Source organism: Pyxicephalus adspersus, chromosome 5 (assembly GCF_032062135.1).
Source record: "Pyxicephalus adspersus chromosome 5, UCB_Pads_2.0, whole genome shotgun sequence".
Taxonomy (NCBI): Eukaryota; Metazoa; Chordata; class Amphibia; order Anura; family Pyxicephalidae; genus Pyxicephalus; species Pyxicephalus adspersus.
This window is the reverse complement of record NC_092862.1, coordinates 13,711,240-13,732,584: the sequence shown is the minus strand read 5'-3', so window position 1 is coordinate 13,732,584 and position 21,345 is coordinate 13,711,240. Positions and strand designations below refer to the sequence as shown.

Below are 21,345 nucleotides of genomic sequence, written 5' to 3'. Positions count from 1 at the left end.
GCATTGTGTTCTGCTACTGAAAAGGTTCCGGCCTCTCTGAGCTCTGTGTTTTCCTACCAGATATCATCGGTTTACTTTGGAGTGCGCCAGGGTTTAACCCCTCATGGGTCACACCGACTCTTGCTATGATTTTCGGTATTTCAGGTGGCTGCACCATATATGTACAGTTTGTTAAAGGTAACCAGTGGTATTTAAATGTTTTGTTCACAGCTTGTGAATCCAAATGTATATCTTTGGGGTTTCAGTAAGTTTACAACTTTGTATAAACACATTTTGTGACCTGTCACTGTATGCTAAACAATATATATACATACATAAATATATATATATTAAATAAAATCTTTACCCTTTTACTTTTACAAAGCTGCCCTTGAGCTCCAGTTTATTGTCTTTGCCTAGGCTGAGATGCCATCAGGCTACTGCGAGTAGGAGTAACTATTTTTCTCCATATCCCTTGTTCGAGTTGCTTTGCAGCAGGGACTGATCTGTGTCAAAGATTTCTAGACATTGCCAGGAGCTGCGCAGACCCCCAGATTTACATAAGTGTGCCATGTCTAAGCTGACATCTCGGTTCAGGAAGTACCTGCTGATCCTTAACAATTCCTGAGCAAAGATGTGCTTTCTTTACAGGGCAGAGCCAATAAAGCATTATCAGGTGACTACTGTGATCTCTGTAGTAAGTACTTGAAAGTGTTACACTCCGACATCAATTTGCATACATACACTTGGCATAAAAAAACCTGATAAGCCCATTATGGATGTCTGCAGATCATTTTCAAGAGTGGCAATATGTAGTGCGAAACACTAAAGCCTGACATGTTGAAAGAAACTTTTGACATATTTTGAACAAAATACATGTAATCTATTATTTCCAGGTCACAGATTTCATTTTTACAGACTTTCAAAAGGGCCACAGTGTCAGCTTGTGCTTACATTTGCCCATAGATGACACACATGCACAATACAGTCCCATAGCTATCTGTTGGACTCCTCTACGGCCATGGTACACGGCCCCATAGGTGGCTAAGGGGCTGTACTGTATATGTATATGAAACAAAAGACAAGACTGAGGCCCTTTGGATGTTGGTCGGTGGAAATCTGAGCAGGGGGGCGGTGGATTGGGATAGGTATATTTATATATACCTATTATATAAGTACAAATAGGCTTTTGTGTCCAAGCTAATTGTCTGTCTTTCCTCATGGAAGTCAATGCAAAAGCAACCAGAAACCACTTTCCTTCTTCAACATACTTCTGAAGCCCATGTACGCAAGTCCTTACACTGGCTGGGCTAGATCTGTTACCAATTGATCGGTTGCTTGAGCATGCCTTGATGCTGAAACATTACTTTTTTGTGATCGATATATTCACTTGGAAACGATAAGTCTGTCTGGTAACAATTGTTCTCTGATGCAGTTGGATGGCGCCATCCATATGCTGCTTCCCCCGCTGCTATAGGATATCGACTATTGCCCTGTATACTAGCAGGATGTGCTTTCAATATTCCTGAGGAAAACAATTCAGGTGTTTGCTTTTAAACACTGATAAAGCAAAAAAAAAAAAAATCTCTTTGCCATTACATGTTCAATTATCTAGATTGTGTCTAATATGTAAGTCTTCTCTGCTCAGCTGTTCATAGTAATAATAGTCCTAACCTTTGTACTAGAATAAATTGCAGAGTCCACATATTATTTTTAGGAGATCTCAGTTAATGTGTAATCCTAGCTCAGAGGTTAGCACTCTGGCCTTTGGAGCATTCGGCCCCAGGTTCAAATCTCAGCCAGGACACTTTCTACATGGAGTTTGCAGGTTCTCCCGTTGTTTGCGCGGTTAATTGGCTTCCTGAAATTGACCTTAGACTATATTAAAGACCTATGCCTATAGTAGGGACATTAGATTGTGAGCCCCTTTGAGGGACAGCTAGTCACATGACTATGGACTTTGTACAGCGCTGCACAATATGACCGTGCCATATAAATACTGTATACTAATAATATTCGTAAACTTCAGATTGTAGTCTGTAAATCTTGGCATATATACTTGTGAGCCTTATCTTAAAAGCACTGCTGTAAAGAATAAAAGTATCCCTAAAATGTTTAAGTACGGGCCTTCCTCTTGTGTTGATCAGCTACCTGCTGGTTTGAGGAGTGAAGGTGATTTAAACCGTACATTTACTCCTGTTAAATTAGTCCTATTTAAATCATGTGCACCCAAAAGTATCTCCTGCTGTCCATCAATTCCAGTTTATCTTCCCTTTAATCTAGACATAAAATGTATTGTGCATGTAAATCCTATCACCTATTCTAACAGCTGTCTGAAGCACCGTAGATCATAAACTGTTTTAAAAAATACTTGTTTGTTCCTTTTTTTTGTCAAGTGCTTTTTGTCACCCACAGGTATATTCCTGTATCTACATTCTAATAATTGCATTGCTTGATTTAGGAACTACATGGATATATCAATAAAAGGATCTTTCATTTGTCTTGCGATGTGATTTACAGATGCACTCTGTGCACTGACAGCTTCAGGCTTCAAATACAATTTATAAAAAAAGGAAACGGAAGTAGAGCTCAATCACAAGCTGTCTTTATTATATTATAAAGAGAACTCCATAGCATTGGATAACAAAGCTTAGGTACACAATGTTGGTTTTTGCAAGTGCAATCATGCTACTAAAATCACCTACAATTATTGCCAAAAGTGAACAATGGAGAATAAAAATCACCATTAATAGCAAAAGACTTCAGATTTATGCAATTACTAGTGGTCAATAATTGTGGACAATTTAAGTAGTGTGATCATACTAAAAAAAAAAAAAAATGCCTATTTGTCTAACTATAAACCCATTGTATGTCCAGGCAAGGAATGATGCGATAACCTGATCACTAATTTTTTAATATTAATTCATTCCTTTTTAAACATTGTAAAACAGAAATGAAGGAGGGTGCTGATCTCCCCTTGATTTTAAATTGATTCTTAAATGGATTTTTAAATCCATCCTAAAATTCTAATGAACAATTTTCTCATTCCCTCCCTCAATTCTCCGAATTCTCCTTTTGTATGCAATGCTATGTAATGGAATGTGAACCCTTATTATCCCAATCTTTCTAATATACAATCTTTTCTTGTGCTGCTTGCTTGAGGAAAGTGGTGTTTAAAGGATCAACATGAAATAAATATTTTATTCATATGTAAATTGGTGTTTCATTGCCCCTGCACGGAATTGTACAATATTTTAATACATCAAAAAACAAAGCAGGCGTTCTACACCAGCATTATATGATTCCATTTTTGTACAGAAAGTAAACATCCCGTTGTTTCTTAAGAGGCAATAAACGTTTCCAAAAATATATTTATGGAGGAGAAAATATTAAATACTAATTAGATGTCATATAACAGCACAAAAGTGCTTCACTTTCATGGGGAACAGTGCTAAACGGAGGGGGAGAAAATCCGGAGGTATAGCAGACAGAAAATAGGTTTCAGCAGCATCTGCCTGAACAAATATGACATGGATTGGTAAAAGTACCTAATATAGAAAAATAGACATGGCAAACAATTGTGATTCCAACCTTGTAGCACCAATTTTAGGAAGACCCTTTCCTGTTCCAGCAGGACTGTGCCAGTTACATAAGGACATGGGTTCATGAGTTTGGTGTGGAGGAACTTTAGTGACTCACACAGAACCCTGACCTCAACCCTACTTTGGATGAATTCCAATTTTAAAGTTCTTTTCATCTAACAACAGTATCTAATCTCACAAATGAACGTTGGGCTAAACTGGTACAGATTTTACAGTCACACTTCAATATCCTGAGAAAAGCTTTCCTTGATGAGTTAGATTATTATAGCTGCAAGGTGTGGTGGAGGGCACATCAGTTTATTGTTTTGAAATTGGATCACCTATAAACATTTATGTGTGTGTGACAGTCAGGTGTTCACAAACTTTCTTTTAACCATAATAAGCATGTTAACAAAAGTAAATGTATTTTGTTCTTCAACTTATTTGGCTTGCAGGAACTGTAGAAGCTGCAAAGTTCCTGGACAACTCTACTGGCCTGAATTTGTCCCATTTGTAATTCCTCGAGGAAATACTGGTAGTGGGATCCAAAGGCAATGACTGAGAAAGGCAATGAGTGAGAAAAGATTTACAGAACACATAGCACCAAGCATGTATAAAGATCAGGGAAGTCAATTTAAAGTCATTCTTTACCTCCCTGACTCAAGTCCTGTAGATTTAGATTTTTACAGGTAAGTGACCTATAGATAAAGCCCACTTACTGAATGATCTACATTTTGATACTGTATAACAGTTTCCAAGCTGGAGTTAGAACGCTGCACTCACACTCAATGCAGCAATCTGGGTTGTTCTCGGTTGGACATTCCCCTTACAATGTGATTCAATTAACATGAATGCTCATGAGATGTTAGCAACATTACAAAAAGAAAAAGAGGACTTTTTGGGCATCCACCATGGATTATCCCCAGCTAATGCTGAGAGAAGACTAATGTAGATTTTAGCTCTTTGGAGAGACAACTTAAGGTATGGGAGTGGTTCTCTCTTACCTGAATTGTGGAAGATTTTTGAAGCGATTCTGAGGTTGCTTGCCCGTCTTGCTCCCGCCTTGTGTAAGGACTACTTTGACTGGTACTGTGTTGTCTAGCTGGGATTATGTCCCAATTATTTCCTGAGGAAGAGTTCAATTTTCTGTGACGTGTCAAAAGGACTATATTTGATATATGATTGCTTAATAAAATCTTGCTTGCCTGTTAACAATGAGTATATCGTATCTCTGATTGATGCCTAAAAAGTCCTTACCCTCTTTTTACTTTTGTAATTATTATGATTTGGGATGTGGAAGCCTGTTAGAATTATTGGTAGCTACTGGGGGATATCGTAAAAATTTGTTGGTGTTGTACCCAGTGTTGTACTGTGTTGTAATGGAAGTACAGTGCAGGAGGCTTGTTGGAATGTTAAAGACCCAAGACAATGTTTTGTGAGAGCAGTAGTCTGACTGTCCATGATGCTGCCATCACAAGGTATTTTAATTCTTTGCTGTAAAAAAATCTGTTGCCCGGCAAAGGACATTTAAATCTCAGCCAGTGGCCTGGATGTAGCAAACCATTTAAGCAAATATTTCTGTTTCTTCTCAAATGGTAATAACAAAAATCATGAGTTTGAAGATCCTATTGGCTCTAGTGGTGAAGGTTCCGTTTTAGAGTTTTAGGAGGTAACAGATAAAAAGGATTGCCATGATTGAATGGGCTACTCAGTTTCCTAAAAATCTGAGAATGAGGTCTATTGGTAGCCCCTATCTACAATATCAACTTCCATCCAAAAGGGGCACCGCTCACTGTGTAACTAGCATGTAGTCTGGTTTCTTGTGTGAATAACCAGCAGCATTTCCATTGAAATTTAGGATCAAAGCATGGGGGATGTTTCATACAGCTTCTAGCAGAAGTAGTAAGTCAGCGAATGTATACAATAATAGGACAAACTGATCTAACTATAAAAGTGTAACAAAATAAAAAAGGGTAAGACTTGATTAATGAGACTTGACCATTCTACTGCCACTGTTCTAAATAAGTCATTATACGCTGATTAAGTAAATACAAGACCAATATGAATATCTAATTTTATTTGTCTCAATTTTTTATTTACAATCATTTCCAAGAAAAAAAAGTTTTATTTACCAATAAAATTACAATATTATTTCATAAAAAGTTTTCTTTTAAGGATCAAAATCTAGTAAAATAATTATTAGTCGCATTCTTCTTACAAGAGTAATGGAGACAGCGGAGGTTTGGCTGTTAAGAAAATAAACAAGTCCGTTAACCGGAACCCCAAACAGCATTTTATTAGCTCTGGATAGAGTAGGGAAATTACCTCTTTCAGGGTTCTACTCCTGTTTTCGTCCTTGACTTTGATTCCCCACACTTTTACTGTCAGTGACACTAGAAAATATGGAGGGGAATCTTTTCTGTAGGGATAAAGATGGCAATCAAACATGATTAAGGCATTTTTCTTGCTCAATCCAAAAGTAAGAAACACATTTTAAAAATGTGGTTGGAGTTCCTTTAAAAAAAAAAAATAAAAACTTGTATATTTCCTAAAAATCAATGAGTAATGAATAAAAGAGAAAATATTATTAGGAGGTTTTTTTAAGCAGCAGTAGGCAGGTATTCCTAGGAACAAAGCCAACCATTTTTCTACATGTCCATGAAAATGATTTCTGATCAGTTGACATGAGTTTCTGCACTAGTTTATATACAGGTCAGTGTGTCCAAATGTGATGCATACGTTTTAGATGGATCCATTAGTAAAAATAATGAGTCTGGGTTGCCAGCTACACTCACCTGCTACGGGAATTGCAGTAAGGGTTGTCATTATTCGTTTTGGGATTTTTTAGTTAACTGTATTGTAAATAAAGCTGGAGTACAAGGGAAGAGTTTAAGCAAATCATGTTAAGTGTAATGATGGTTGAGAGCTGCACATCCCCTAAAGTATTTTCTTGTGAAAAGAGCTCCTTACTCAATTAAAATTTGCATTTTCTGTGTGCAGGGTACTGATGCACGCTGTGGACCTAAATTAAAAAAAATAAATGATCGCACAGCTGCAGTGAAGATGCAGAAGAAAGGAAAGTAGTTGGCTGAAAACCCTGTTTATATTGACAGGTAATTCTTGGGGCCTATTTGCTAATCTTTCATTGGTAGCAAAAGGAAAAAACTGAGGAAATCAGATTTGTTTTATTACTTAACTAATTATGGATCAGAAAGTTTAATTACCCTCCCGTGCGTACCTGACTGAACGTACCATTGTTTAACTATGAAAAATGTTTGCTAATTTAAAAATGGTTAGTGCTCTGCTAAAGACTGTCCAGGGTCAGTTCTTTCATCTGTACCCCAGGCAGATATGAAGAATAGCAATTAATGAGGTCATGTTCATTAAAGGCAATCAGTAAAAGCATTTTAAGGAGACATTCTCTATAGAAGTGACAGGGCCAATGGAAAGAGCATCCCCTGACCTCCATATACTTTCCCTACCTGTCCTTCCTCATGTTCCCTGCTCTTCTGCAGCCTGTGAGAATACCTTGAACTTTTGGGAAGCATATATGGAATGCTTTTTTCCCATTCAATACAACTAATGTAAGTACCTTTATCTGTCTATTACTTATTTATAACCCCATGATGGACAGGAATGAGTGATTCATTGCTTAAATTCTCATTATGAATAGGGTAATAGGTTTTTTAACTATTCCTCACTCCAAAATGATTCTGTAAAATACACCTGTCACATCCATCTAGCCCTTTTAATAGACATAATGGCATTGTGTTGTTTACTATTTGCCCACATGGAGCAATTTCTTTCTAAAGAATCTTGTAGCCTGGCTTTGGAATGACAAAAAATAAAACTCATAAGACCATAACTCACAATGAATGTCTCAATGTTTCACAATGTCTTTTCTAACTTTCCTTGCTCCTTTTAACAAAGCCACACCCTTCATAATACAACGGATGATCGATTCTCTACTCCAGGGGTGCCCAACAGGTGGATTGAGATCTACCGGTAGATCGCAAAGACAACGCAAGTAGATCGCGGAGCCACAGCACAGGAGTTAAGTCCAAGTTTTTATTGTTAGTAGATCATTTTGACTTGGACATTTTAAAAGTAGCTTGCAAGCCAAAAAAGTGTGGGCACCCCTGCTCTACTCCCATAATAAATGATATCAGGTTCGGAGGACTAGAAAGACTGTGCAGTAAAAAATAGATGAAGCAGGAAAGAGGTGGCTTTACGTGGAAGAACAATGGGTGAAAAGGAAGATGACTAATGCAGATACAAGCATGTAAGACATAGCCTTACAATGCACACTGCGGGCAAGATTCAGCTTAGAGTTGGATTTTTGTGGAGAAAGTGAAATTAGCTAAATTGGTGGATCCAAGTGGCAATGAAAGCTTCTGCTTGCACATAGAGCCATCATCCCACCACCCCTGCGCACACACAGCTTGGTCACAAAGACACCAGTACCAGATGAAAATATGGATCCACCCCCTTTCTACATAAGGCCCAACATGGATACATATCCAGGTACATAATTTGGAAAATCCACACCTGTGTTTCTCTGTTCCACTTACATAGACAGTTCCAAGGCTGTCCAACCAAAACCAGGAGAGTTTAGAGTTAAAAAAAACTCTTGGTGGGTCATAGTTCTCCAGAGTTGAATAAAAACAAAAAACTTTTTCGACCATGCTACAAATTCACATTTACAATCTGTAGAAGTGTTGCTTTTCAGGTAACTACGTAGGGTGAGGGAGGTTAGGCTACTAAGTGTATTGTGAAGATGGAATGTTTTATAAATGTGGTGCTTTACCTAAACAACCCCTAATAGGAACTGTATTGTCCAAAAAAAGGCAAAACAGGTGTAATGAAGCCTCAAAAAGGCAATTTACATTAGACATGTATCTCTCATCTCTAAGATTCTAGTTTTAGAGTGAGAGAACAAGCATTTTCAAGGCAAGTTGGCATGTTAGATGTTTTAAAAGAAGTGTAATTTGAAATAGTAATTGCAGCTGAAAATTAGGATTTTATCTGCACCCTGCTAGACTGTACTGGGTGGAAAACTAAACAGGGCTTTTACATAATTCTTCTAAGCCCCTGCGAATACAGCAGAGTCCTGACAATTTAAAATATTTTGGGGTGCAGAACCAAGTGTGGCTTCTTTCTAATAGGACTATCAACAGTGCCAACATTTAAGCAGCTTTAGCAGCAGCATTGAATAGGACTGATGAGAGGACACTACAGAGTTTACTACAAAGAGTTTTGTTTCTCTAAATAAGTGCCTATCCAATGGTCTTAGAGATAGGCATTTAGAAAATGTTCAGGGAATACTTACAAAACAGAGATGATGAAATGGGAAGGCTTTATCAAGCCATAAATAACGCTGGCAGATTGGTGATAATAGTGGGGTGAAATTTTGCAAGAATCAGCTGACTTGTCCTGGTATTCTGTAAAAGTGTGGGCTGGTGTACGTTTACTCAGAGCTCTTCCACATAATGCATATAGTATACATTTCTTTGTTTTAGCTATAGTGCTCCTTAAAGGCCTTGTGTTAAAGTGTATGTATAACTATAAAAAAGATTTTTTTTTTTGTTAAGTATTGAACAGAGTAGGAAAAGGATTACACCTTAAGAATATATTTGCATCTGGGACCTACTGTGGGAATTTCTATTCACTTTGCATGGGGCGCAACAGGTAGAGTAAATCTCTATAAAATAAAGAGTTATGCTCTTAGACATTTGTAACTGGAACAACAATCCTCATTTAAAGGGCTTGTTTTTTTTTACACTTTCATCAGATAAGCTGGGCAATCCAGCAAACCTAGAATGGATTTCTTCATAGTCATTCGCTATTTGCTAGCAACTGTTTTAAATTCTGGACCAGATCCATTCCGAGTTTGCTGGATCACCCAGCTTCACTGATGAAAGTGTATCCTCTCCAGCCTTGGAAAGCTTTAATTAATCAGATGCAAAGAGTTTCCCTTGCCTTTTGTTCTGGTGATAATGAATACTTCGGATTTCACTTTCTATCCTGATGACAATGCTCACCAGGTCAAACCGACAGGAAAAAGCCAAAGTGGGGATACAGACAGTGTTAAAGCCATGATATGGATTCTAATTCTTCCCATTCTATTCAAAATTTAAAAAAAAATGTTTTGGGTATACATACGCTTTAATTCCAAAATGAAAGATTTCTTATAAAGATTAGCACTCGGTTGCACAATCAAGCCAAGTGCTCTTCCCATCCAAACAGATTGCTATAAACTATAAACATTCTGTGCTTCTGTCAGACGTAAAGTGCATCAGAGTGACACAGATCTATCAGTCGCATCCAATGGCTTTAGTGTGAGTCTCTTCTATCGGGTTCATGTCCTAGAACGACCTCCATTAGTCCAGGAGCCTCCATTTGCACAACACGTGCTGCTAAGGTACATGCTGTCTACAGTCTTGTGTCCTTGTATGTCCTCAGGTGCCATTATCATGCCACCAGTCCCAGTCGTGTGATCTTCGCAGAAAGGAAGGAATGGATGATGAATACGATGGGTTTCGGGCAGCACTGGAGATCCAACTGCTGTGAAGACATAAGAAAGGTGATTATGCAAAGTAAAATCACTGAGTGACTTCAGTTAATGTCAAATATTCAGTGTAAGACAGAAGAAGAAAAGAAAATAGGTTTCCCAACATTTTTGCAATGAGCACCAGTCATCACAATAAAGTTTACTTGAAGGTAGTTTTTTTACACAATTCACAATCACTAGAGAAATTGTTCATGTACTGTCTATGGGTTAACTCTCAAATTCCCTTACCGAAGAGCTCCATCTGTTATGCTTGTTTTGAGCTAAGGTATTCTCAAAAAGAACTTTTGCTCCCCTTGTGCCTTGTTCCTTTCAGTTCTTCTTCTCTTGTATATTTCTGCTCTAGCCTGACCAGTTGCAGCTCTCTGATATCATCCAATGAAACCTGCTGTCCTGCATTGTAAGTGAGGACCCCAAGAGCCTGCCTACAACCTTGATAAAAATTATTATTACACAGTATTTAGGTAGCGCCGTCATATTATGCAGCGCTGTACAACATCCATAGTCATGTTACTAGCTGTGTCACTATCTAATGCCCCTACCATAGTCATATGTTATTATTACAGTCTAAGGACAATTTTTGGGGGGGAGACAATTACCTAACTGCACGCAACTGGAGTACCCAGGGGAAACCCATGCAAACACAGGGAGAACCTGCAACACAAGCAGATAGTGTCCTGGCCGAGATTCGAACCTGGGACCCAGCACTGCAAAGGCCAGAGTGCTAATCTCTGAGCCAACATGCTGCCCTATAAAAAAACATAATAAGCATTACACCCTTGCCAGTGGTTTGGTAGGCCTTTTAGGGTAAGAAAGTAAAACATGTTTAGTGCTATCTGCATGGAGTTTGCAGGTTCTCCCATGTTTGTGTGGGTTTCTCCCTAGTACTCAGGTTTTCTCCCACATTACAAAAACATGCAGTTAGGTTATTTGCTTTCCCCCAAATTGAGCTTTAGACTGTGGTAATGATATATGACTATGGTAGGGACCTTAGATTGTGAGCTCCTTTAAGGGACAGTTAGTGACATGACTATGGACTTTGTACAGCGCTGTGTAATATGTTGGCTCTATATAAATACTGTGTAATAATTTGGTATGTAAAAAATATATACAAGTGCTGGCATATCTTAAGGATCTCTCATTCAAGTATAAACCTAGGGCAAAAAACAGCGTCTATCCCTGCTAACGACTTGAGATACAAAAAAATTAAACATCACTTACAATATCTCCGTCCTTGTTCCCAAAGTCTAAAAACAGCATTTTGACTCCATCATCTGAAGACATTTTTAGTTTTTCATACGGGTACTGTGCCAAGATTTTAGTAAAGGTACCGTCAGGAGCCTGCGCTGTGATAGAGAAGCCATGCTCATAATTGATCACTAATCGACAGTCTTGGTTCTTGTAAGTACACGCTGAAAGGCAAAGAGACAAAATGTAAATCAGGGCAAGCAGTACTGAATTCTATTACCTTACACTATCCTCCCAAGAAATGTTTTTAAGCTGGGTGGGAAGAAGCCGAAGGCGGGTGGCAGCCTCATATTGTGACCCAACTTTTCAGTAACAGCCGGGGGTTTAATGAAAACAAAACTTACAACAAAACTTCAAGAAGTTTAACTTGTGATCACATGGTTTCCACTAAACCCAGTGAAGACAAATATGCAGACATGGGCAGTCAAGAGGACCTGACTTATAATTTTGGTGAAAGTTTAGCAGCACATTAATGAGTCAACACTGTGAAATGTAGCAGTGCCTGATTGGCTCCTAGAAGTTCTCCTCTCCCTCTCAGGTGGTCCACAAAGATAGATAATTGGCCGATATTACAACATTCTAATGTATTTAAACCAACAGTTTTTAAAATAGATTTAATGATTTGTAAATGAACTCATAACCGGATTTAACCTCCCTAAAGGTAACTCCGAGTGTGACCCCGAGGGTAGAAAAAAGTTGCTAAAAGCGGTAACCCTGAGTCACACTCGGGGTATGTAAACCTATAGGAAGGTTAGTAAATAAAGCCCTTACCTGATCCGCAGGCGTCCTGCGCCATCCATTGCTGCGATCTCTGTCTTCTTTCTTCTTCCTTATTCCTGCTTCTGCACCCGATGAGTGGCGGGGCGGGAAATTCAAAATCCATTTGTATTACATTCAATACAAAATAACTGTATTGAATGCAATACATTGGATTTATATGTGTAAAAGCAGTACATTGTTTTCAAGAACATTTATTTTACAGTATATATACAGTATATATATTAGTATATATATATATATATTTATATATATATATATATATATTGAGTATAATGTGTATTTTTTAATTTATTCAATTTATTGTTTTTACATGATTTTGTGTTTCAAACTTTATTATACTCATACTATTATATTATACTGTAAAATAAATTTTCATGAAAAACAATGTACCTCTTTTAGACATATAAACCCGGAAAGAAATGAACCGCTAGGGAGGTTAAAGGGGGTTATTTATGTCAGCTCAGAGTTAAGGACAACAACACCATAGCAGAGACCTGTTAACCAGACCATTGAAATTTCATAAATTGTATTATTAATCTCCATTCTTCCTTCCTGTCAAGAGTGCAGTTAACTGGCACACAGTTTAATAGGCAAACATTATGGAGGAGATTGGGCATTACAGCGATAAGGAGCGATTCCTTCCGTGTAGTGCTGTGACAAGTACACAGATAATAAATATGACATCTGCACAGCATCACACATCTCCTGACTTTTCACTATCCTAGCATTCACTAAAAAAATGTTTGCAGGCCGTGTTCATGGTCATGTATATTGTGCATGAATGGATCCGGCATTGCACAGATGTTTCTGATGGAGCAATGTGCAAATATGGTGAGCTTCCAAAACAACAGTACCTGGGGGCTTAAAGTGTTTCTCTACGCTAAGCTGATACAAAAATCAATGCAGTTGTAATCATTATTACATCTAGGACCCATTCATACCACCGTTGTACATTCAAATGCATTATTACCTGCGATTCATTCATTGCATCATGGTAGTTCATTAGCTAGAATTGTCTGGCTCATGCACTAATATGGTGCATTTATCATTTTGGTACCATATTTTAGCATTCTGCATATCCTGCATTGCACATTCATCAGAAATTCAAAATGAATGGGACCAGAAGGCAAAAATGCCGGCAATGTGCATTGCACGAGCACAACATATTGGTGTGAATTGGCCATAAATGAAGGCAGTGTTAGTGCCTTAATTTGACCTGGTATCAGCCTCTTGCAGTTCCTGTACAGCAACGATGAGGTATAAGAGTAGGAAACAGATGAAGAAGCAAATCTGTCCCAGTGCTGATTAGAAGCATGCTGCTGGGAGGAGAATGCTAAGCAAGAAATAAGCTCATAACTGTGCCACTTCTCATCTCACAGTCCAGTCCAATTGTTTTGGGTGGGTTCAGAAATATCTGGGCTCAAAAGAAGTTAGTTGAATGATCTAGTAAAAAAAAAAATATGGAGGGTGAATGTTGCAGCAAAAGCTGACTCTATTGTTATTGGTGACCATTGAATCCTTTAAATATCTTTAGATAAGAAGTTGCATTCACCTACAGCCATTCCATGTAGAATGACCGCAATGGGCAAATGTATGTTGCCATGCACTGATGCCAGTAAAGGAAATAATGGTAGGTACTGATACAGTTATCTGTGTGTTTGGTGCCATCGTGTCAAAATTCTGATGGTAAGTAAACAGCTACAGGGATCATGTGTAACACAAAATCTATATAATAATGAGAAATTCAACAAGACAAAACAAGAGCAGCTACGGGTGGATAAAAGCATTTACTTATAGATGTTTATTGGTCCTATGAGTTATAAAGAAGCAAAGCTACAACCCTTGTGTGTTCTGTGATGATGGCAACAAGAAATTACATTTTCTGATGTGATTTTGCTGAAACCTTCTCCTAGCTCATGGAACTACAAAATGACATTAAGGAGGGCACAAAAACAAAAACAAAAAACAAAAGTGCTATATGCAAAGGATACAATGCTTTTTATTTAGCACAAATCATTCTCATAAAGAACATTCTAAAGTTACTGTCACATGTAAATTCCAGGTTTTACCAGTAGGTGGTGCTGCAGACAAAGTCTAATGGCAGACCTGATTAACCCCTGGAAGCTCTCTGTGTGTAGGGAACACAAAGAATAGTTTTCAGGGAGTCTCCTGCCCAGCACAAATAAATCCAGCTGGGTATACCTGTAATTTAATATTGATTTAGGCTGATTTAACTGTAGGAAACCCCTATTGTTACATTTGTACATTATTTGCTAAGTTTAAACTTTATTGAGTTCATTTTAACTTTATGTCCCGGTATTACCCAAATTTATTTCAAATCTACCTCTAGAGCACCAGGCTTGATATATTCTGCACATTAATATTGACCCAAGCATACCCTCAGAACTACATTGCTCGAGAGCCCTTTCTCTGCAGGGGCAGGTCCTTGGGAGTGAAGGTAGCAGCATTGCTTTGCTAGGATAGAACTTTGGATGCACAAGGAGAAGATGGGTGGAATAGTGTAGTTCATCACTAAGGGCAGTGTCGTCAGCCCAAACAGGTTAGGAGCACCCTGGATTTGTGGAAGGTAATTCTTTCTGTACTTGCAGAGAATGTTGAGGGGTAACCCATGAGGAAATGGCATGCATTGCATATATGAACTCTATCTATGGCATAAAATGACTTCCATTTCTTATCCCCACAGCTTGCCCGGTACTTACGAGTGGTGATCTCTTTAATGCGCTCAGCAGAGTTATGGCAGCCCTGCACAATCTGCCTGGTCCATAGTGAGAGGTCCCTGTTGGTCTCCACTCTGAACAGGTGAGTCTCAATTCCTTGCCTGGAGCCGGTACGTGTTGCAAATGAGAACTCCGTACCAAACAGACAATTTCCTTTCCCTGGTCCGGAGTGGACCAGCCTGCAAGAGAAAAAAAGAATTGTGAAGCATCAGCTAGAAACAAGGTGATACCAAAGCATACAATTCAGTTATTTTGTGTTTACTTTTTATAATATGCTGAAATTGAATAATTTTTTAACATCAATGCTACCCATTGAGCGCAATACAGAATTTATATCAGTCCCCTTTCCATAGGGAGCTTATGGTCTATTGCCCCTTCCCTAATTTGACCTCCTTGATTCTACCTTTCCTTAATTAACATGTAATTTACAACTAAATGGCAGTGGGCTACTTTCCTGCCATACAAGTTATTCGTTGTTTTGCACATGCTATTCTGTATGACTATGCTAATGCACTCTATGAGAGTTCATCACTGAATACAACACACACGTTTGCCAAAAAAACCACCAGCTGTTTATTTCTTTTTTTTAAATTTAATCATAAAACCTTTTTCATCACATACCAAATTTACAGTAAAAACCAATTTATATCATCAATGGATCTCTGTGCTTCTCTAAGCTATGCGGGCTGATCATAGAAAGTGGGAAGAACCAGCTGGGTGCTCTACATAGCCTCCAAAAACATCACAGTACCCGGCTTTAATCCCCCCCGGCACAGCCATCAACCCTGGTGCAAGCATTGGGCTGGCTCTTGAAAGAAGTTATTCAAATATCAATATGCCTTAATGAGTGGATGTCAGCCTAGGGTAGTTGTAATTCAATCTGTGATTAGAGCTAAACCCAATAATTAGAAATGGTGGACCAAGGAGAGTCAGGTTGGGGAAGAAAGGGGCTTGACGAGGCTGGCCATCCAGGAAATAAGGTGGGCAGCTTCCATTGTGCACTGAGCCATTTCGGCACAGAAGAGTAGCCTGCAACTGTGCAAGACAGAAAGGAAGGTGCTAGACAGATGCTATACAGCTGCACCCAATTTTTACACCTCACCTAAATCCCAACCATAGAGTTGTGTACATATGAGATGATTCTCGCCCGATAAGAACTGTCGTGCTTGTTCGGGTGAGAATCTGAAATGTATACAGCTTTCCCTCGACATTGTTTAGGAATCCTTCCCGATGGATCCTTGAACAACCCCTGTACAAGTCAACAGAGAAGAGCACAGCAGGGTGCTGCTCACTCATTCGCCCCCCTCCACTCTCCATAGAATAGAATGGGTACTGTGTGTACAGCGCTCGTTCATCTGTCACTCTGTTGTCGCTGGAAATGATCACAAAATATTGTTTCCAGCAACAAAAATTACATTTGTATGCAGCCTACCTGTGAGTTTTAGATAAATGTTACACTGCAAGACAATAGATTTTTTTCATTTCACTGATATGAGGTAGCCTGTGTGCTCTTTAGAGTGCTAGCTCCTCTAGAGAAATCTAAATGTGACAGGTACTCTTTAAAGTTATCCCTACACACTGCAACCTCCTTTAGATTTAGCAAAACCATGCAGAGTGATAATCTTATTAATGCACTCATTCTGAGCATAAATGAAAAACTTTTGTGAAAATTCATAGTATAGGCAAGCTGACTTTTCAAAGTAATTACGAGCCCTTGAACACAATATGGTCACCAAAATAGCTGTCAGGCAGCCTGTGAGAACACATATATATAAATGTCATTTTTTCTGTAAATCAAAGCTTAAGTAGAGTCAGGAAAATGATTTTCAAAGTCACCTGCTGACTTTTTGAATTAATTGCAAAGCCCCTGACCATAGTATTATCAATAACCTGCTCATTTACATAACAATACTTCCAATAACAATAGTTTTTTTTATCCCAAGTCAGTCAACTGCATTCCATAAAACAAGACACTTTAATTCACTCACAAATTTGATTTATTTATTACAAAACATGGTATAGTCATTCACGATAAACAGCGTTCTCGAACAAAACTTGCTTAGCATTGCCACTCCACTGACACATTCCCGCTGGTGCTTTGTAAATACAGTACTGGCTGGCTTGTTTACATCGATCAATGACTTACACAGCGAATGGATGAGTCACGGACAATGATTCATCCATTCAGTGAATAAGTCATTGACAGATGTAAACAAACCATTTTTTTAGGTATTGGTTTAACTCTTTTTGGGAATGGATAAATGGTACTATGTGCCCCTGTACATTGTAGGGGGTAGATATCTCTTATTAAAAGGGGCTTCCCGATTCAGAATAAGCCTCCTCCTGCTGGCTTCCACAAACATTTGGGAGAAAGGTTGTGGGGATGAAGCTTTTCCTCTAATTATGGGTCCCGCCACTGTTGAAAACAAAGGCCTTGTAATCCCTCCAAAATTTGGTCTGGTAATTTTCAGCTAGGTTGCAACTCTCCTAGTCTGGTCCCCAAATCTTCTGCGAAATCTTCAGAGAACCTTTCACACTTCCCCTGCTGCAGTATAGAGTAGCAGGTGGCAAGAGAAGGAGGATGTGCACCAGATTTAGCCCCATTTGTAAAAAGATGGGTCAACAGAATTTAAAGGGATGTTGCCAATTGACTATGGACAAACACCTGTAATTTAAATACATCTAAAATTCCACTTCAATTGACCAGGCAAGGTTTTATTGAAAAAGGGTCCGGTGATGTCCCCTTTGCAATAAAACATACTTACCTGCCTTCATCTTTCAAAATTGATTGGTAGGAAGCTAGGATACCCCACACATCATGGCTTACCCTGTGGCTGCTGGAACTGAATGAACTCCAGCCTGTCCAGGAGTTACATCATCCCCAACCCGGCCAAACAAAATGGCCAACAATCGAAACAAGGAAGAGAAGAACGAAAAGATGATGGCAGTGCTCACTACAGAACAGGGACAGATAAGCGTAAAAAACGTTTAGATCCACTTTAATAGAAGCATAAGGGGATGTTGCCTATTGACTATGGAAAACCACCTATAAATAGAATAAATCTAAAGTAGCACTTTAAAAAAGATTTGACCAGGTATGACTTTATTGCAGAACAGGGCCAGGTGATGCCCCTTCTGCAATAAAACATAATTACCTGCCCGGTCGCAGCTTAATTCTAATGCAAAAAAAACCCTAGCAGCTTCAAAATCTGGTTCTTAATTTTTACAGAAAAATAATCTGCTTTTACAAAACTTTTTTTTTCCTACACATCCCCCGACTTACTCCCCTCCACCAATTTTGCAAACAATACATTGAGAAAAATCACCATTCCACCCCATCAGTTTAGTAATATGTCACTGTTATATACAAGTACAAGGAATCCTTCAGATTCTCGGTACAGTTACAAATCTGAACTATACCCCTACATTAAATGTAAAATGTAACTGGTTATGTCAGGGAGGGGCTCCGTTACTTCAGAAATGTTGGCACAGTACATTATAAATGCTTCAGTGTGACATTAAATACACCCTGTGCATCTTCAACCTGCAATTATACTTTTTTGCTTGTAATAAGAGATGTTCTCAGTGATGATCCTCCTGACATGTCTTTGTTCTACCACCAAGAAAATATTGCTCATTATAGAGTAGCCTTTCTGCCTACATTTGAAGCCTTGAGGAAAATAACATGCTTTAGTGGAGACGGCTATAGAAAACGTTCATTGCTTTTTGTTTTGCTTTGCTAAAATATGGAGGTTTGGGATATTACAAAAGAGTGGCATTAAGCAATATCTCATGTGCAAATTAATCCATTCTCCCCATTCTGGCTTCACTTTCTTAGCAGTAAGCCCTACTTTTTTCATTTATTGCTTCTAACTTTTTCGGGGTTTTCAACACTTATATTATCATAACCAAAGATTTCTAAAATCTTCATTGAGATGGAATTTGCGCTGTTAATGTTATCATGATATTACTACATATACCCGAATATAAACCAATCTGAATGTAACCCAAGGTACCTACTTTTATTGAGAAAACGGGACAACTACATTGACTCGAGTCAAAACCTAGGGCACAAATGTGGCTGTCACTGATAAGAATCAAAACCTAAATCAATAAAAGTGCTGTTAAATATAGTGAATACATTTATCCATGGTGTGTAATTTTTTAAACATTTGTTTAAATGGGAAACAAATTAAGTCACTCACGGGCTCATTCTGTTTATATGTTGTCCCCTTTTTTACAGGTACATTTTTTTTTTCTTCTGAGTTAATCATTATCGGTCACTTGCTCTTCAATAATCATTTGTGGATTATTGTTAGCCACCAGCAGATGGCACTGTGACCTCATGTAAACTTTGAATGCCTCAGAATAGCTGGTTTGTTACACATTTTAAATGATGACACAGTGCCATCTACTGCTGTGACCCAAGTATAAACCAAGAATATTTTTCTAATGGCATTTTCAAGTAAAAAAAAAATTGTTTTATAATGGAGTGTTTGTATCCTACAGAACCATACTGAGTAAACTGGTGAAAATACAGAACCAGTCCACTTGAATGGAGGTCCTACGCCCACCAGCTATTCAATGACCTGGATTATTGAAAAGCTTTACCAATAAACAAATTCACATTGAAATATTTAGGCTGGGAAAGCACCAATTGGGACTTACCTGGTGGCTATGAGGGGGTAGGTGTGTACAGGACTGTACCAGGCCTCCTTCATACGAGGCATACTCTCATACATCAATAGGTCCTTTTCTGTGACAACCAGCAATACTCGCTTCCACTGCTTCTCATTTTCTCCTGGGACCTGAAAGTCAAAGAGCAGAACTTTAATGTAAGAAATGACTTAAAAGACATATTATATTTTCCTTTTTTTTTTTGTAAAGAAACACATCTATCAAAAATTATGATTATTATGCTTCTAAGTATGCATTATGTATGTTGTGATAATGTTTTATAGACAGTTTTGTAGACATTAGAGGGTGTTCCTGGGAGTATAGTTGGAATACAGAACCCTGTGGTGGCTTGTTATAGCTTTGTGATCCCATGATCCAGATTTACAATGGTTTAGGAATATTAAATAAGAAGCCACAAACACAATTTATTGTACAACTGGCAACCCCAATTGGGTTGTCAAGCTAAAGTTTACACAATTCAATGAGTTGAAAAAATATGTTGAAAACATTTTATCTATGCAATAGATATGTTAAAAAGTTAAACAGTCATAGCTCAAAAATATGAAAAACTGGCCTCATAATGAACAGGGATTTACATGTTGGTTGGGAAGAGAATAAAGTAGGGCTAAGTACACACATCAGATGATTCTCTTCCGATATTTGCCCCTGGGCTACTATTGGACGAGAATCTGGAGTGTGTACAGCACACGTCGTCCGTCGTTCCGATGATCGTCCTGGCGGGTCCACAGACGACGAACGATTGTAATGAAAGTGTATGGTAGAGAGCACAGCGAGGTGCTGCTTCATCGTTCTTCCCCTCCCCTCTCCATAGGCAGCACAGTGGCTCAGGGGTTAGCACTCTGGCCTTTGCAGCGCTAGGTCCTAGCCTCGAATTCCAGCCAGGACACTATCTGCATGCAGGTTCTCCCTGTGTCTGCGTGGGTTTCCTCCCACATCCGAAAACATGCAGTTAGGTTAATTGGCTTCCCCCTAAATTGACCTTAGACTACAATAATGACATATGACTATAGTAGGGACATTAGGTTGTGAGCTCCTTTGAGGGACAGTTAGTGACACGACTATGGACTTTGTACAGCGCTGCCTAATATGATGGCGCTATATAAATACTGTATAATAATAATAATAGAGAAAAACGGCATGTACTGCGCACCTTCATGCATTGTGCAGTCTTTTGTCGTTGGAAAGGAAACGTTGAAGGATCCTTTCCAACCACAATTATCGCACGTGTGTGCCCAGCTTAACACTTGGTGATCTTGACCTGAAGGTAATTCTGTTTTCAAGTAACAACTTATGCACCTTTCTTGTTACCCTACTAAGCATGCTCCTAATGGAGACTACATATTATTGTGCTGAAACAAACTCATTCTGAAAAATGTCATGCAACCATCATTGGCTTGTAAACAATAAAAAGTTGAAAAAAAGCTGCTGCAGAAGCAAAAAGAAGCAAAAGTGTTTAAGAAAACTACAAGTTCACTTTAAGTTTTGATGAAAAAAACACACACAAACATATACTCATCACTGCATTAAGGGTTTGAATGAGAACATGCATGAACTGAATGCTCAGTGTAATGTAGAAAAGGCATTGGCCCTCTGGGTTTGATGATAAATTGCAGTGCGGGTACACACTACTCTGATTAACCACCCAGAGAACCTGCCAAATTATCCCACACAACAAGAAGAACATCATGCAACCAGCGCACAGTCCACTGCAGCCTCCCCATGCTGAATCATACACAGAGGTTCTACTATATAA

General features: G+C 38.5%; 1 protein-coding gene across 1 annotated transcript in view; it reads right to left on the bottom strand.

The window, feature by feature from the left end:
* Positions 1 to 5,622: 5,622 nt before the first annotated feature.
* The window catches only part of SNTB1 (syntrophin beta 1), a 112,686-nt gene continuing 96,963 nt past the window's right edge, over positions 5,623 to 21,345 (bottom strand). The window contains exons 4-7 of the mRNA XM_072410685.1: positions 19,563 to 19,702; positions 14,877 to 15,073; positions 11,350 to 11,540; positions 5,623 to 10,124 (exon numbers count right to left, since the gene is read on the bottom strand). Coding sequence (XP_072266786.1) covers positions 10,032 to 10,124; positions 11,350 to 11,540; positions 14,877 to 15,073; positions 19,563 to 19,702 — 621 coding nt within the window. The 3' untranslated portion in view covers positions 5,623 to 10,031. The remainder of the gene's footprint in view (positions 10,125 to 11,349; positions 11,541 to 14,876; positions 15,074 to 19,562; positions 19,703 to 21,345) is intronic.